This window comes from Mastacembelus armatus, chromosome 9, assembly GCF_900324485.2.
Source record: "Mastacembelus armatus chromosome 9, fMasArm1.2, whole genome shotgun sequence".
In the NCBI taxonomy this organism is placed as follows: domain Eukaryota; kingdom Metazoa; phylum Chordata; class Actinopteri; order Synbranchiformes; family Mastacembelidae; genus Mastacembelus; species Mastacembelus armatus.
The window spans coordinates 17502635-17520143 of record NC_046641.1 but is presented as its reverse complement, the minus strand read 5'-3'; the positions used below and the strand labels follow the sequence as shown (position 1 = coordinate 17520143).

Below are 17509 nucleotides of genomic sequence, written 5' to 3'. Positions count from 1 at the left end.
GAGGTTTTAATTACATTTATGACTCTGTGCACTCTTCATCTTTTTATTTTGTATTTATCTTGCAAAGTCCCTGCATCTAGATCAGATTGGTTTTCTGTGCATTTGCCAATTTTGACCGAATATGTGATTGTCCAGTCCAGCTATCATTGCAGACATGGCTGTATTTGAACTAAAACATGATTTTATTGATTGTTAATCTGCAGATTATTTATAACTTTTGATTTTATTGCGCTATAATATGTATGAAAACCAGTGAAGATATCTAGCAAAGATTTTTACAGTCTAAGATGACATCTGAAAACTATTTTGCCCAAAACCCAAAGATGTTCAATTTACTGTAGCATAAGAGTGAAAAACTGGTGCTAGAAACCACTTTTTAAAATTTTACTTCAAAAGTTATTCTCACAGAGGTTGTCTAAATGGTTGCTTTGTTTTCTAGTTGCTAATTGGTGACTTATCCTATGTTACAGAAGATAATCATGAAACTATATTTCATATTCATTGGTTCATTTTTGGTGCAATGGACTGGTGACCTGTCCAGGGTGTACCCCTGCCTTTCACCCAAAGAGAGCTGGGATAGGCTCCAGCAGATCCCTGTATTATTATTATTATGTATGTATTATTATTAGTTATATATAATCTGTAAAGCATATACATTGTATGACTAACAGATTTGTTTTTGCAGCTATAATACAGGTGATGGTTCTTCTATCTAGTAGAGAGGTGGTCAGTAGGCCTATCTAGTTAACTGTTTTGGTTTATGTTGAGATACACAGAAAACCTTAGCTATAGTTGAATTATTCCATCATAGTTAAAATTTTTATTTAATTTCATTTTAATAATAAGCTGATTGTTTAGCAAATAAAACGTTACTTCTTGGAAACCAAATTAAAATATTCCACTTACTTTTTACAAAAATGTTTATTAATTAAACTGATCCTTTCCGGTCAGGCATATCCTCGGCACCTGTGGAAATGATATTGTCGATCCAGACCGGATATCATTTTAGAGTTTCTTCTTCTGGCTTCTTATGATTGGTCTATCGGCCTGTGATGACGCACAAACGTACGCAGTGATTGGTCGGCAGTGGAACGCAGATAGTGGGAGTACGTTTCATTTTCTGCTCGCAAAGTAAGTCACGTTATTTTTATCAGTGTGTGAAGTAAAGCACTGGTTTATGTACTTTATGAAAAAAAGTATTGCTGCAGAAATGGAAGATAGCATCGAAAATTTGCATTTTTGATCCACTGTATAAAAGCTCAGTATTACCGTATTAGTTGCGACGGTGAGTGGCCAAATATTCTGTGAGGTTATTACGTGCACTTTGCTCGTCCAGGTACACGTTTATCAATAGACCTTTGTGACATGAAGTCCGCTGATGAGTAACCCGCGGAACATAAAGCTCTGTCCTCACAGAACCTTTTTCGTTGAGACTCACCATACAAATAGCAGTGAAAATGCATTTCATTCATAGGTCACAACGTTCGTGCGTCATAAGCCTGATGGAGAAAGCATTAACACTGGACACTTCACATGGTAGACACTGGGCAACGTTTAGAGGTAGACGGAGAAAAATACATTTTAGTTCTTTTAGTTTTAATAATGGATTTGGTCAGAGATGCTCCTACACGTCAGGCTTTTATGTTTGCGCGCAGCTAGAGCCTACACCGGATGAAAGAAAGCACTAACATGACCGTGGAAATTGTGATTGAAGAAACACTGAGATACTTGGGTAAAAGGAGCACTGCCATACTGTAAAAAGAAGAGAATCCAATCCAACGTATGTTTTACTGAGTGGCTTAATTTTGTCTCTCTCTATATATAACTATATATATCCTTAATTTCCCCTCAGGGAGTAATAAAGCTCATCTTAACTATAACTGTCACATATAGCCTAGTAACAGTTAACATGTTTCCCTCTGAAATCTATTGGAGTACAAAAATACTCAAGTAAAGTCCAAATTCCCTGTAATTGACCTTATGCACAGTCCTTGTACAGTGCATGTAAATGTATTGAGTTTTAACTTCCAGCATGTAACTCAGTTAGTTTGGCAGCTCATGCACGGTGCCCTTTTTAAAATGAAATGTTCTTGCTTCATTACATTCTCCCAGCTTGATTATGTCTTTTCATTGTGAGTTATCTAATAAGTTGGGAGATAATCTTTAAAATGGCACTTCCCCAGGGGCGTAGGTAGGGTATTGGTGTGAAACAGGATGAAAAGGGCAGTGACATTCACACTCGCCCTTCCACCCACCCATGCATGCAGGTAGAAGCTGCTCCTGAAGTCCCAATGTCTTTGACTATGACTAGTCTGCTCTAGGTTTAATTTGGAAACATAAATGTGTGCTGGAAGAAAGTCATATTTTTATTGTTTCTTCCTTAGCGTCATCTAGACAGTGCTGGGAAATGTATGCATGAATCATTGCTCACATCTTCAGTTCAGTTGTATTTCTGCTCCATACAGTATCTACCATGGAAGGGCCCCTGTTGCCCCGAGAGTCTGGTGAATTCATAGCAGTGCGAAGTCAGGATGTGTTTGTAGATGAGGAAGGAGTGCAGGAGGTGGCAGAGATGCTCTTCACTCTCCGACACAGTGACAGTCTCTCTGTTAACGGCTGGAAGATGGCAAACCCATTGGCTCCAGCACCCGCCTCTGACCAGGGGAGTTTTTCAGCACCCAGGATCACCAAGAATACTAAACAGTTTTTCACATTTTACATATGAAGTGAGCAACATAGTATTGTGATAAAAATGAAGAAGATGACATACAGAAAAAGACCTCAGACTTGGCATTATCTAGCACATCAGATGATTTATAAAGATAATTGTTTATGATGGTTAGAGCTTAAATGAGCAAACCACCATCACATCATTCTAAATGGAATTATTTATTTTGAGACTGCAGTTTAAAGAGGCCACCTCTGGCTCTATGAAATTTTCACATAACATTTTTCAAAAAAATTATCACAATTCAACAGTTAAAACAAAGGAGAAAAAGAAAGGCAAATTCATTAATAATGAACAATTCATAATTTTTGTATTAATTATTTTTATCAAATCAGACAAACTATCCATAGAATAATTACCGTTAAAATGAATTACTAATGGAAATCATTACATTTACTTACATTAGGAAAATAAAACCTAAATGTATGTAATCAAATTTACCTAGACAAAACTGAGGATTCAAAGTAAAGAAACCCTTTGTGATTCACTTGGTTCTTTTCCTACTGTACACTACACATTTTGGTGGATCTCTCAAGTTTTTAGCCTCCTTTTTTTTTTTTGTTTGTTTGTTTATTTTGAAATAATTTAGAATTTTCAACATTGCAGGATTTGAACTGGGTGTTTGTGGTAGACACCATGAACTTCTCCTTTTGGCCAGACAAACAAGGTCAGCAGTGTGAGGTGACCTATAAAGGGACCACGTACACAGGCTACATGACCCTGTGTGCTGCCATCAGTAGGGCCATGGATGAAGGTGACAGCATCAAAACATATTATGTGCAGACATATAATATTTTGCTGAGTTCAAAGGACGTCAAAAAAACTGTACTGTTGGATGTATTGTTTTGTTTCATAGCACTGACCTCCTTCTGGTGATGCATTATAGTTAGATTTATTGGGAAACATGTTACAGAATTCATTAAAATAATACATTAAATTAATAAAAACCATGTGAGTATCAGATTTATGAAGAAAAGCTAAGGCCATGTTGTAACATTGTGACACAACATCCTGGCTTTTTTTATAGACTGATTTATATTGTTGGTTAGTTTTGTCTCTGGAGGAAAACAAAGAGGCACGTTTGATGTCTCTTTTTCTTTGTCTATTGTCTGTCTAACTGGCTTTTGGTTGCCAGTTAGCGTATATGTGCCCTTTACTTAAACCTGGACTGCTGGGAAATGTCCTGTAGCACAGCATGCTCCTGTGCATCCTTCTTAATTAGTGTGAATGACTCTGTATATGAATCAATTATGTCCCATATGGAATAATGTTCTCTGTGTGTGGTCGCTGTGGCCTTTATAATTATAAGAGATTCTCTCCGTAAAGCACAGGTAGCTTTGCTCCAAGGAGTGAATCGCAAGGCTTGACAGCATGAAATTATGTCTTTTGAGCCCCTTGCATGAAATGGCTACTGTGGAGTTATATTCCTGTGATTATAGAACAGTAGAACTTTAAAACTTTGCAGACTTGAGAGTGCACTTTCACTTTCTCTCCAGCTGGTCCTGTCTAAAGATAAATGCTGCTTCTCCTCTCCTTGCTGCTCAGGTATACCGATCACTGACCCAAAGTACTTCTCTCAGACGAGTGTAGAGGAGCTGGCACACATCCTTCGATCAGACAATGAAGCACCCATGCCCATGCTTCAGGAGCGACACCAGGTTCTAACATAATCATGTTAATATCCCACAGAGATGTAATGACACACTAAACCTACAGGTTGCTTTAATAATGTTACTCTGGTAATTGATGAATCTTCAGTGCAGTGAAAATATATGTGCATTTCAACAAACCTGTGTTCAAACCTGTACTAAAGTTTACTGTTTGAGATCATGTTGTGTATGACAGCTGTGTACATGCATGCTTTGCATTTCTTTGTATCAATCTTCAACCTTGTGTAACATTCCTTTACAGATTTGATTTTGGTTTTCGCTTTTCCAACATCTTATTGCATATATTTTAAGTAAGAAACTGATATTATAGCTCATCAGTTTCATCATGTTTGTTAAATCACAAACCGAATCCTTGTAACAAGGTGCTGACCGAAGGTGGCCGCGTGCTGCTGGAACACGGTGGAAGTTTCCGCAGTTTTATCAGCCAAGCCGGAAAAGACGCCCGGAAGATGCTGGAGCTCATTGTGGAGAAGATTCCTTCCTACAGGGATGAAGCAATATATGAGGTTAGAGTTATAAATTTTCATGTTGGGAAATGTAAATTGGAAAGGTTTCCTGGAGAACTATATAAATTTTTTAAATTTTTCTGTAAATTGTGAATTGTCTTGTTGTCCTTAGTGTGTCAGCCATATCACGAACAAGACCTACAGTTAGAAAAAACTTAGTACATTTCACCTACTAAAATGATCATTTTTTGTGGATAGGTGTCCATTTACATGAAAATGTAAATATAACTTTCATTTGGGAAATACAGCTTTTGAGGTTCCTGTTAATTTTTTAGAAGAGATGCCATTTGTTGCTTTAGATTTTCATTAAACATTTCAACATTAAATCTACTGTACAGCTGATTAGGCACTTTAAAGTTAGTCTAATAAAAATATATAAAACGTATACAACATCTTGAAAAGTGCAAAGGAAACGCATGTGGTCTGAGACAAATTTGTGTATTTGAAGAATTTAAAATAAATTGTAATGTGATAGTTCCATCTCCTGGCCAAAGACAGTGTGGCAAGATATCAAATCTGCTCTTTATATTAAACAGTCAGTGAAGGAGAAAACTGTACTGTGATCACATGCATTGCTCCTTTATATTATCTTTGCATAAGAACATGTGTGACATAAATAGCAATGATTTAAGTACAAACAAGTTGTCCTCCTGCTTGTTTTAGGGGAAGAGAGTCTCTTTCTACAAACGAGCCCAGATTCTGGTGGCAGATTCCTGGGCTATCATGGAGTCCAGAGGAGAGGGAGACATCATTAACATGGACTGGCTCACCATGTTTGCAGATTACAGGGTCCCACAGGCTCTCGCCTTCCTTGGAGCACTACGATACTCTGACACACTGATGCAGACGCTGATGAATGGTGAGACATTTGAAAATATTAAGCTATAATCACAACTCTGAGTTGCTTGTAGGTGTGAATGTGTGTGGTTGTCTGTCTGTGTGTGTCAGCCTTGTGATAGACTGGCGATCTGTCCAGGGTGTAAACCTCACCTCTCGCCTAGTGTCCGCCGTGATTGGCTAGAGCCCTCAGCATGATGCTTTACACAGTAGGTGGTATAGAAGCTTATTGCTATAGAAGCTTATTGGTGGAAGCTATAATGACTCTATTTGTTATGCTTTTGTCTCACATCTCTCTTAGAAGAGGTGCTGTGTTCTGGGGACAGGCGAGAGGTTGAGATCCGAGGTTGTTCAGTTTGGTGCGTGGAGTTGATCAAAAACCATCTACACAAGCTAGTGCAGGAGAGAGACGGACATACCTGCAACATCAACTCTGCTATCATCGACTTCTACCTGTGGCCTTACGCCAAGCAGCACCACAAAGACATGGCCCACATTCCCATACACCACACACGCTGTATTTACTACTGATGAAGTGGCTGGCACACATACAGGAGGCTGCATTTCCCAGTGTCTAGACTTGGCACCAGTGCTTTTCCCTGGGAGAAAGCCAAGCAGGTTTCTGTGCCAGATATGTGCACTGTATAAATGGACATCTCTCTAGCTCAAGAAAACAGGTGTAAAGCTCTAATGTAGCTAGTTTTCTATGTGGGTAGAAGTTCTGTTGTCCATTTTCGTGTTTACTACACAAGCCTACATGTGAACAAAGACTATATATCTGCAGTGATTTTAGCTCCACTGATTCCCATCAAACCGTGAAAATAAAAAATAAAAAAATGGTTTGGTATTAGGCCTATATGTTTCTTAAAAATTCATTTCATGGGGTAATATTAACACATCAGCCTATGCATACATACCTTGAAGCAGGATGTCTGGTGCAGTTTTTAAAGAGATCTATAATGAATCATCAAAAAAGGAAAAAGAAACAGCAGCAGAAGCAGCACCCTACAATAAATAAAGTATATAAGAAATATCATACAGCATATAACAAGATATAGTTAACTGATTGTGATACATAGCAATAAGATATGTATTTTTAAGAAAATGTAACGTTATTGAACTAAAATTATAAATGAAATTATTTTTAAAAATCCTCACTTAGGTTGCGTCAGGAAGGACATCCGGCGCAAAACGTGCCAAATCGACAATGCGGACCCCGAATGGGAGTAAGCCGAAAGAAGCGAAAGAAGAAGACTGAATCAAAATGAGAAGATCAGAAGATGGCGCTGTTGCCTTCACGTACCACTCGGTCCGACCTCCATGAAGACTCTTGAACGCCTCTCCCGCTTTCCTCGGCTGCTGTGGCGGCGGTTTCCCGGGCAACCGAGGAGTGACAACAAACGGGAGATGGGACCAACAACAACATGTCAAATGACGACAACGGTACTAAACGCACGTTAAGGCAAATATCAGAGGCTTTTTTTTCTTAAAATGTGGATCATTGGCCCTTGTTTCACGTCAGTTCGGCTCTTAGGATGAAAGTGAAACTCCATTACAGGTAACGTTACTTTAGCGGTTCTCAGTAGCTTCGTTTCACCGTCATGAGCGAGGTGTGTGTCCGGGTCGCGGTCCGTATCCGCCCGCTGCTTCCTAAAGAAGTCCTCCACAGCCACCAGGTGTGTGTGCGGGTGGTGCCGGGCTCCGCGCAGGTGATGCTCGGCTCGGACCGAGTCTTCCCCTTCGACCACGCGTTTGGACCGACAGCCAGCCAGGATGAGGTGTACGAGTCCTGTGTCCAGCCCCTGGTGGAGTCCCTGGTCCACGGCTACAATGCCACGGTCTTCTGCTATGGACAAACCGGGTCAGGCAAGACATACACACTGGGAGGAGGAAACCTGGGTAAGTTGTCCAGAGCGAACCACTAAATTAGGCTAGAAAGATCCAGATAACTGTTTGGAAAAAATGAGAGATGTTGGTTATGATTTTTACAGGACACCTGTCTGATTAAAATGAGAACAATTTTATCTGAGCATCTCTACTGTATGTATGGCTGAATAGTTTTGAGTCTGGGCTTTTCCTGATCAGTAATGTCCAGGTCTAATGTCAGGTCTCATGTGATGTTTCACTCTCTGGCCTTTGCCACTTGTACTTTTTAACTATGTGCCTCTTCTTTCCAAAACCATACTCAGATGAAGATGGAGGAATTATTGATCGTGTGGCCCAGGATGTGTTTTTCTTGCTGGGTGAGAAGAGGAGGAACAGTGACGGTGTGGAGGCCACAGTGCGGGTCTCATATATGGAACTGTACAGAGAGGAGCTGCGGGACCTGCTGGAGCTACACACAATGCACAAAGAACTTCACATTAGAGAGGATGAGAAGGGAAACACAGGTAATAAAAATCTCTTTTCTGACTAACACGCAAATGTGACTTATTTACATTTTTCACAATCCTTCTAATGAGGGAATGAGCTCATAGATTTTCCTAAAATAAGACATGAGGCACATTCTTTGAGGCATCACAGATATCTATGGGGAAAGGATATTGCAGTAATATTAAGACTCAGAGTAAAAGCATTTCATTGAAAGGATGATTGTGTGTATTTTTAGTGGTGGTGGGAGCCAAAGAGATGGTCATCACTTCAGCTGAGGAGCTACTCAGCATTCTAGAGACCGGCAATGCTCTGCGCCACACTGGCACCACAGGGATGAATGAGCACTCCAGTCGCTCTCACACTATCCTCACCCTTCAGCTCATACAGTGCTGCCAAAACAACAACCCCTCCTTAAAGTCTGTTTCTAAACTCTGTCTGGTTGATCTAGCAGGTTCGGAGCGTGCTGGAAAAACTGGCAACACTGGGACACGACTTAAAGAGTCTGTACATATCAACACAGGTCTTCTTGCATTGGGCAATGTTATCCGTGCCCTCTCTGACCCTGCTCGAAATCGCCGTGGTAACAGCTGCAGCAGTGCACACATACCATATCGTGATGCCAAGATCACCCGTCTCCTTCGTGATTCACTGGGAGGCACCGCCCACACGCTGATGGTGGCATGTGTAAGCCCCTCCCATCACAGTGTAGCTGAAACTCTGACTGTCCTGCAGTTTGCATCCAAGGCTCGTCACATTCGCAACCGCCCTGGAGGAATGTCTTCTCACACAGAGGTTAAATCATGTCCTACAGTTTGGGACCCCGGCGAGGCTCGACTTGGGGAGCTGGAGTATGAAGTGCAGACACTTAGAGAACTACTGAAAGCGAAGGAAAGAGAGATGGAAATGGAAAGGGGAAGGGCAGGTGGAAAAGATGGAGAAGGGGATGACTTAAAACAATCTTGTCAGATGAGAGAGATTGAACCAGAGAAAGGGGTGGACCAGGAGGGATTATCACAGTACCGCCTGCTGGCACAGGAAGCTGCAGCTCTGCTGGCTGATATCTCTGGCCCCTCTCCAAGTCAATTTTTCAGGCAGTGTTTGCAGGATTGGCAGGAGAGACTGACAGCTGTCAATAACTCCCATCAAATTTATAAGGATGGTTCAAAGGTGGATGGAGACCAGCCCAACTATATTATCATTTTAAAGCTCAGAGAGGAACTTAAGAAATGTCAGGTAATGAAAATGAACAACAAATAGTTGATGGGAGTTAGTCAATAATCTACATAAGAAATTTATTAAATATATACAGGACTATGATGTTATGATGATATACACTGGGGATATATTTCATTCATGTACCCTACACTGCTCAACTAATTTTATTTTTAAAGATTTAAGAGTCCAGACTCTTGTTATCCTAAGTTTGTCATATTCCTCATTCTAAGAGAAATGTGTCAATAACCCCAACATATAATGGAGATGCTGTTTTTTTCTCTTCACTTTAGGAAGCGCTTGACATACAGGAGCAGCTATTGGAGGAGAAAGATGCCGAACTGAGACAGGTGCAGAAAGAAGTTGAGAAACTCCTTCAAGAGAGGAAAACACACCTCCATGCCTTAGAAGAAGAAAAGCAGCGTATCCGTATACAGGTTAGGACATGAACAAATGAATTCTGTAACACAGTAGAAAAGGACACGGCATACAGTGCAGGAATCGGAATAGGCGCAACAGCGCCCCCTGTATAACGTTTTGAAAATTTGAATGGAGAGCCAAACATTTAGATTGTCACAGGTCTACGAAATTCAGCACAAAAATCACAGCATCCTAAAAAAAAGGACCCATGCTCTATTTTCCACGCTGTTGCCTTGATGATGACCTAAAGCCACCATTGTTTTCAAATGGGAGATCTGTACTGAGGGATGAAATTACATGGAGAGCCAAAATTTTGTTTGTCAGAACTGTACCAAACTTGGGTTAAAAATCCTTTAGGGCATCCTGATCAAAAAAGCTAATTGGACCCATGCTCTATTTTCCACGCTATTGCCTTGGTGATGACAGAAAGCCATTGTTTTCCAATGGGAGAGCTATGTGGTGTGGTGAATCACACACGCATTGTTGGATTTGAATCTGACCAGTTGATGAATTTTAGACGCCAGGGGCCTGAAACCATGTGATTGAACAAAATCACAATACGCGAAGTAGCGCCCCCTGTATAACAATTTGAAAATTTGCAAAAATACTTGAAAATTTGAATGGAGAGCCAGAACTCTACCAAATTTGGCAAAAAATCCGTTAGGGAGTCCCGATCAAAAAAGCCAATTGGACCCATGCTCTATTTTCCACCAGGACCACAGCTGCCTGTGGTTGGTAATTAATGCCTAATGTCCACTGCTGTTACACATAGTGACTATTCTCAGTGTGGGCCAGGTTGTCTTCTCCAACCAGGAGGTGATGACACTTTCACAATAAGAGTCTACAGTTATTTAGAGCAAGTGACTGCACCTTTCTAAAGTATAATGAACACTCAAATACCGTTCCACAGTATAGTGACTATTTAAACTTAAGTCTTTGCTTTTAGTTGAGGGTCATCTCAATGCCGCACAGCATGTTGTGCTTTCAAAATAAAAGCCTTTGTTTAGGATTTCTTTCAAAATAAAACCCAAGAAATAATTAAAAGAGCTTAAAATGGACTTTGGCTATTGGCATAAAGCTTTAGGCACCTACTCAGGCTGTTTTAAATGTCAGCCATAGGGTCGTCTCCCAGCAGGCCATGTTTGGACTTTCACAATGAAAGTCTCCAATCATTAATAGGAAGATATTACATTTTTGTAAAGTATAAGAAACATTCAAAATAAAGTCCTGATTCTAAAATAATGTCCCAAGAGTCTCCTGCACCACTTTGTCCTTTCAAAATAAAAGCCTGGAAATAACAGTTTCTCAACAGAAAAGCCCTGAAACAGCAACTCAATATTAAAATGGACATTGGCTATTGGCATACAGCTTCAGGCACCAAGTGAGGCCATTTTCAATGTCAGCCATGGTGTCTGCTACCAGGGCAATGTCAGACTTTCACAATAAAAGTCTACAGTTATTTATAGGAAGATATTACATTTTTGCAAAGTATAAGGAACATTCAAAATAAAGTCCAGATTCTAGTATAAGGTCCCATGAGTCTCCCTGTAGCACGTTGTCCTTTCAAAATAAAAGCCCTGAAAGCCCCCTCACTACAGTTCATAGTTCTCGATTATTCCAACTGTCAACATACTTCAGCTGTTTAGCAGCCTCAAGCATTTTGCAGCAGTCAGCAATCCCAACACAATTTCTTCATAAATTGCATCATCTAGTTTTTTGTTTTCTTAATGTTTGTCTCTGGACACGTGTGAATGTTTTCAGACCGAACAACTGGTTGACCAGCAGATTTTGGTCAATCGTCTTCGCAGTGACCTCATGACCTTTCGGGGTGCTACCTCAGGGGCAGTGTTGGAATCAGGGGCTTCTGGAAACTCGGGCAAGAGGCCTTATAGTGTGCCTCTAATCAGACATAGCTGTGGAGAGGGGCCTCCAAGGAAGGTAGGTAGCTGCACTGGTTTGTATGTGCACAATTGTGTGTTTATCTGTTTTACCAGATAAACACACGTTTGGACATGTGATTGTTAGTACATACCCACACACTCTCTTGTTCATAGCTGTGTCTATTTCTCCAAATGCATGTGTGTTTGTAGATTCACTCCAGTCCTCCCGCCTATTCACTAGAGAGAGTGATGGCAGCCTTTAAGATGCGTGGTCATCTCCTGCTGGCTGAGATTGAGGAAAAGGATGAGGTGTACTGTCCATTCATAAAACAACAGGGAGAGAGAAAAGACAAAGATCAAGAGAAAGAGGTGGATGATGACACTGTGGGTAGAAATGGATTTAGGTGAGAATCATTCAAATGTTAGGAGGTGTTAAATGTTATATTAAAACATTTAAACATTAAAGTGGATTTGTCTTCAGGTGTTGCAACATGTATTCCTCACCTGCTCTGATTTCATAAAGCAGTGACCCTTCATGTATTAATGTGTGCGTAGGCAGCAGCACAGTGAAACTTAGAATGGTGTCAAGGATGACTGTGTTTTGTGTCATCTACCTGCCAGTTCACATGAAGTGAACAGAGAATGACATTTATTATACACACAAACTAATTTTTTTTGAGAACACAATATATATTTTTAAAATTTAAAAGTTTGATAATAATAATAATGGTTCCATCTGCAGCCACTAACTTTCATCCTGCACAGTGCAATACATGACATGGGTAGATTATTATTTTGCAATTATTTTGCAACCAGCATTAAATACTGTTTCAAAATAAGCACCAATTTTTAGGAATAAATGAGACTTGACATCTCTTGGAGAGCATCATTGCAGGGAGCACAGTGCAGTAAAAGAATTCAATGTAGCATGTATGATTGGCAATGAGTGATGTATATTGTTAATGTATGAGAGGTTTTTTCTTCTAACACTTGTTTACAATTGCATTGTAGGTGCACCTACCATAGCAAAAAAAAGCTTGTCTTAAGTTTTACACGTCAGTAATTTTCAGAATATCTGTCTTTCTTACAGCAGTGAAATTCTAATCTGAAATGATCATCCTAATGAAGTTTTCTACCATTACTGCAGGCGTTCTTTAAACAGAACATGGACTAACCGGCAGAAGAAATTAGTTCTAAAAGAGAAAAAAATGACACCAGACCAAATATCTAATAGAAATCCATTATTATGGCGGTCTGAGGGATTCACAGGTATGTTTGAAATGTATTTAGCATTATCTAGCAGACTTCAGTTTTATTGTCCTTCATTGCCATGATTTTCTGTCTCATATCTCTTCAGTGACATTTCAAAGAATTATTTTAGAAGTTGTTTCCTTTTCATATTGTCAATTGCTGTTTATTCTTAGGGACCAAGGAAAACCACACCAAGCATAGCCAACTGAGGAAGGCGAGACTAAGAACCAGTGTTACACAGAGAATGATCCAAGAACTGTCAGTCAACATGCGCATAAAAGAGCAGCTCATCAAAGAGCTTGACAAAACTGGTAATTTCATTGCTACTCCTGTTTGTGGTTTTGCTTCTTGCCTGTTTAACTGAGTGATAAAATATTGGCCCATTTGTTTGTGTATCAGAGCATGAGGAGTTTTCTGTTAGCCATAGAGGCTTCTGTTGAGTGAATTTAGGAATTCAAGAATGACACAGTAGCAGCTTTAAATAATATGTTAATTGTATAATAAGAGCACATATACATGACCACACTGTGATGATAATCTGATGAACACATTTTTTTTTTTTACAAATCATCATATGGTAATTGTTTGTGTTTAAGTCTACTATACATGGAACTGGAACATTTGTGACTGTGGCAGGTGGTAATGCATGCCTCATCCAAATTGAATGTATTTATATGTATTATCTCTAATTATTTATATGTATTAAATGTGTTATCTCATTTTCACTTTAGAATGTGTGTTTTGTTTTGACAGAAAAGGAGACCCAAGCAGTGGACACACATAGTAGGCACAGTGGTGATGGCAGAGAAGGCGGTGTGTTGGCAAGACTTTCCATGCAGAGCCAGCAGATCAGAGCGGAGGTGTACCGCAGCCTGCAGCACATGAGACGGCAAAGAGCACAGCTGCAGACCAACCTCAATCAGCAGAGACAGACCAGTGACAACAACATAGCACTTGACAAAAATGGGGTTAGTTGTACAGACTTGAAATGAGCCAAGTAATGTTGAAACATGAGATTAACATATTAAGCAAGTTATTAAAACTATTCTGTTGACCCAGACATTTAAAATGAGCAAATTTGATTCTTTTTGATAGCCCAGAGTCAGAAAAGCTAGAAAATATTATAGGGAAGTAATAATGTATTCATAATGTAAAAACTGGAGTAACTGGAGTTGGGGGCTGTACATCAGTGCCACTTTTTGTCAACTATATTTTGGTTTAAATTAGATTATATTATAGACATATATATGTAGCCTTGCAATTTAAAAATAAAATATTCATATTTTATAAATGTGTTTATTTATTCTTCTTTATCTATTCTTTTTATAGGAGCAAAGGGAAGGAGATTTGACTTCGTGCAAAAACAATCACCACAAAGAGTCAAAGGAAGAGGTAAAATGTTAAGTCTAGATGCAGAATCAATTCTTAAAAAGTCAATTTCACTTTTTCTGCTCCTAAAAAGCCATTTAGTTTCTTTCTTTTTTTTCCCTCCTTTTGCTATTTTTTGTTCATTGTCCCCCTGTGCCATTGTCTATTTTCTTACTCTTTCTGTCATCTCACTCTTCCTTTTATCTCTTCTACACACTCTTCGCTCCTCTTGTCATAGCTTACCTCCAGTAATTGGCTGGAGGAAGAGGAAGAGCAGATGCTTCAGAAAAGAGCAGCACTTCAGGAGTTGGAGGAGGAGCTGAGGAGGAGAGAGGAAGTGCTCCTGCGCAGGGAGGCCTGTCTACATCAGAAAAACAAACTGGAGCTCAAGATGCTACACTCAAGTCAGGTAAGTCTATATAATAATTTCTCTTGTATGTCATTTTTAAATATTGTGACAAGAGCTGCAGGACATATTTGTGAAGATGGAACCTGGAAGGTTTTTATCAATGACATTTCAGGCTCTGAGTCAGGACCTGCTGCGTGTCTCAATGCGTTTGGAGTCTGTGGAGGAGCAGCTGCAGAGCAGTACCACTACAAAGTGGACGGGAGGAGTCACCACAGAGGAACTAGAGAAGGAGAGAGATGCACTTAAAAAAAAGAGAGACACTCTGGATGCACAGCTGAAGGAAAACAGAGTGCTAAATGTTGAGGTCAGAAAGAAGTAACGTGTCTGTTGTATTACAATAAAATTGACACCTCATATGATTACAGGTTTTACAAACATTTTTTGAGATTCAACCTTTTTCCTTTTGTGTGCATGTATGTGCGTATGTTTGAATAGGAGGAATGTTCCCTGCTTCAGCTGGAAGAAGCTATTGAAGCTCTGGATGCAGCTTTGGAGTTTAAAAACCGCTGCATCCAAGACAAACAGAAGAAGTTGTTAATCACAGACTCCTCGTCACATTCATCAGAAAACACTGAGCTCTGTAATGTCATTAGGAAGCTCTCACCACCTGAGGCTGCAGAGTTGCTCATCAGATATTTCAATAAGGTAAAATAACATGCATGGAGATGTATGATATACACAGCCTTTAGCTCTGCATGCTCTCAATTCTATTTTTGTTACTGGGGCCTGTCTGAATGTCTACTTGTCTTAACCTCGTAAACTCTGTTTTTAATTCGATTTCGAATTATTTCATATTTTTAAGTAAATCCCATGTTTGCCTAGTGTGTGCTTTAAAACCTTTTTTTTTTTGTTAAAAAAACTGATCCTTTTATGGTTAGACAGAAACTATGGTAGAATAATCAGCCAATATCTTTGTAATTAGATTCATAATGTGTGTTGCCCTCCCACCATTATCATGCTTTACAGGTTGTTTGCCTTCGTGAGGCAGAGCGCAATTTGCGTTTGCACTATGAAGAGCTGGAGCTTCATGCTGGAGAGCAAGAGGTGGTGCTGAGGAAGATGGAGGCCGCCATGCAGCGCCTGGCCCTCGATGCAGACCGCAGGCTCACCGAACAGCACAGAGATCACCAGAACAACATCCAGCTACTGCTGAAGAAACTGCAAGGTAAGGTGATTAGGACAACCTGGGCACAACTATTTAAATATTTTTTGTCCTTTTCCTATCCTGTATAGAAATTGTTTCATAAAAATTCTTTTTATTTACTTTGTGTCCCTATGTGTATTTAATTAGAGGGTGGTTCAGGATTGGTGCAGCAGGCTATTCAAGACAGACTGCAGCATCTGGAGAAAGAACTGTTTTTCTACAAAAGCTCCAGTCGGGAGCTCAAAAAGAAACTCAAAGAGCATCTCAGTGGTGGTGTACACCCTGACAATCAGCCCTCACACACACAAGACCACAGACAACCACACAATATGCAGATGCACCCAAGCACAAACAAACCCCAGATGCATACTGAAGGGGTACAGACAAGGATACATATTGCAGCAACATACACAAAGGTACCTAATGAGCAAACAGACCAAAAGGATGATTCTTGTACAAAAAGACAGGCACACCAAACCTCCTGTCCCTCTTCATCTGAGCTCCGAGCACACAGAAAGCCAGAAATGCCTGAATACAAACAGATGCACACCCAGTCCCAGGGGAGGAGTGAAAGAGGGGCTGGTCAGTTTGGGGAAAGTCTAGAGATGACACCAGTCCGTCTGTGTCGCAAAGAGCTGAGACAGATCTCTCCAGCTGACCTGCACATCTCTGGTTCTGCCACAAGGAGGCGACAATCTGTTGTAGATACCAGCACAGGGTCAATATTGGAGGACTCCATAGAAATGCCCAGAAACAGTGACAGGTGATGATGTGCTATTTGCATATCTATTATGTAGCTAGGTTAAGTGGTGGTAAAGAAAAAAATGTCACGTCATACCGGTGTCACGTATGAGCGAACTGAACTCACTGTCAGTTAAAAGTGCCTATAGGTGCATAAAGTTACCTTACACTGTCCTTTGTCAAAGATTTAATATCACAGAACAGTGAAACCATGACAATGACCTGAGCAGAAATTAGTGTCATCTGAGATGTAGTTCAGCTTTGCACTGTCTTCCTATTTAACTATTTTCCTAGGTAGTTACATATTTCTCACATCCTGCCATTGCTGAATGTTGTGGAGTTTTGTCATTCAATAGAAAAAAAAAAAAAACACAAAAAGGCCATGGTTGTCATTAAAACAAAATGGCATGTGTAGAGAGAAACCCGGCCTCTCTACACATTCAAAGATAGAGTGAAACGTCATATCTTGCAACTATAGATTTTTCAAATCGAATGTGCATTTTAAATTTGAGGATCTTACAATCTAAGCTCTTATCCTAAAGACATAAAAGATGTTCTCAAAAACCTAGCATCACTCTATTGTATATATAATGTACAATCCCATGTATGCAATGAGGTAATATTATTAAATGCACTTTTCTGATATTAATTCTATAGACATATTAAGTATCTTAACTCTATTCAGTCATACTCTCCCTAGTTTAACAGATTCAATTTAGGGAAAACATGTTCATAAATCTGCTGTTAGGTGTAAACAGTTCTTCATAAAGAGAACTGTTTGTCTTTCACTTCTTTAATTCTTCTTTTAGCACTGATTAGCACTTGAAATGTCCAGTAGATGCAATGTCTTTATTGCACTACAACAGTAATGTAAAGCTTGGGAGTGTTTTTTATGCATTTGATTTTTTTTTTATATATGAACTTTTCCTTGTGCTCTATACTGTATACTGATTGCTGTGTAAATTAAATT

The 17509-nt window shown here is 39.7% G+C and overlaps 2 protein-coding genes across 4 annotated transcripts; both read left to right on the top strand.

The window, feature by feature from the left end:
* Nucleotides 1-1036: 1036 nt before the first annotated feature.
* qng1 (Q-nucleotide N-glycosylase 1) lies at nucleotides 1037-6588 on the top strand. Of its 2 annotated transcripts, XM_026321693.1 has the most exons (7): nucleotides 1059-1131; nucleotides 2466-2662; nucleotides 3335-3482; nucleotides 4274-4386; nucleotides 4761-4904; nucleotides 5568-5763; nucleotides 6043-6588. In XM_026321693.1, the coding sequence occupies exons 2-7, from the start codon at nucleotides 2474-2476 to the stop codon at nucleotides 6270-6272; spliced, it is 1020 nt and encodes a 339-aa protein (XP_026177478.1). In that variant the 5' UTR covers nucleotides 1059-1131; nucleotides 2466-2473; the 3' UTR covers nucleotides 6273-6588. The 2 variants fall into 2 exon arrangements, with proteins under 2 accessions (XP_026177479.1, XP_026177478.1); XM_026321694.1 differs by lacking the exons at nucleotides 2466-2662; nucleotides 3335-3482 and having other exon boundaries at nucleotides 1037-1131.
* A 527-nt stretch (nucleotides 6589-7115) lies between these two features.
* LOC113138355 (kinesin-like protein KIF27) lies at nucleotides 7116-17486 on the top strand. 2 transcript variants are annotated; one of them, XM_026320698.1, is made up of 15 exons: nucleotides 7116-7640; nucleotides 7931-8131; nucleotides 8350-9347; nucleotides 9620-9763; nucleotides 11508-11684; nucleotides 11837-12030; nucleotides 12774-12895; nucleotides 13051-13188; nucleotides 13631-13845; nucleotides 14207-14269; nucleotides 14484-14654; nucleotides 14767-14958; nucleotides 15090-15299; nucleotides 15621-15819; nucleotides 15946-17486. In XM_026320698.1, the coding sequence occupies exons 1-15, from the start codon at nucleotides 7343-7345 to the stop codon at nucleotides 16563-16565; spliced, it is 3942 nt and encodes a 1313-aa protein (XP_026176483.1). In that variant the 5' UTR covers nucleotides 7116-7342; the 3' UTR covers nucleotides 16566-17486. The 2 variants fall into 2 exon arrangements, with proteins under 2 accessions (XP_026176483.1, XP_026176484.1); XM_026320699.1 differs by having other exon boundaries at nucleotides 15621-15824; nucleotides 15946-16534.
* Nucleotides 17487-17509: the final 23 nt, after the last annotated feature.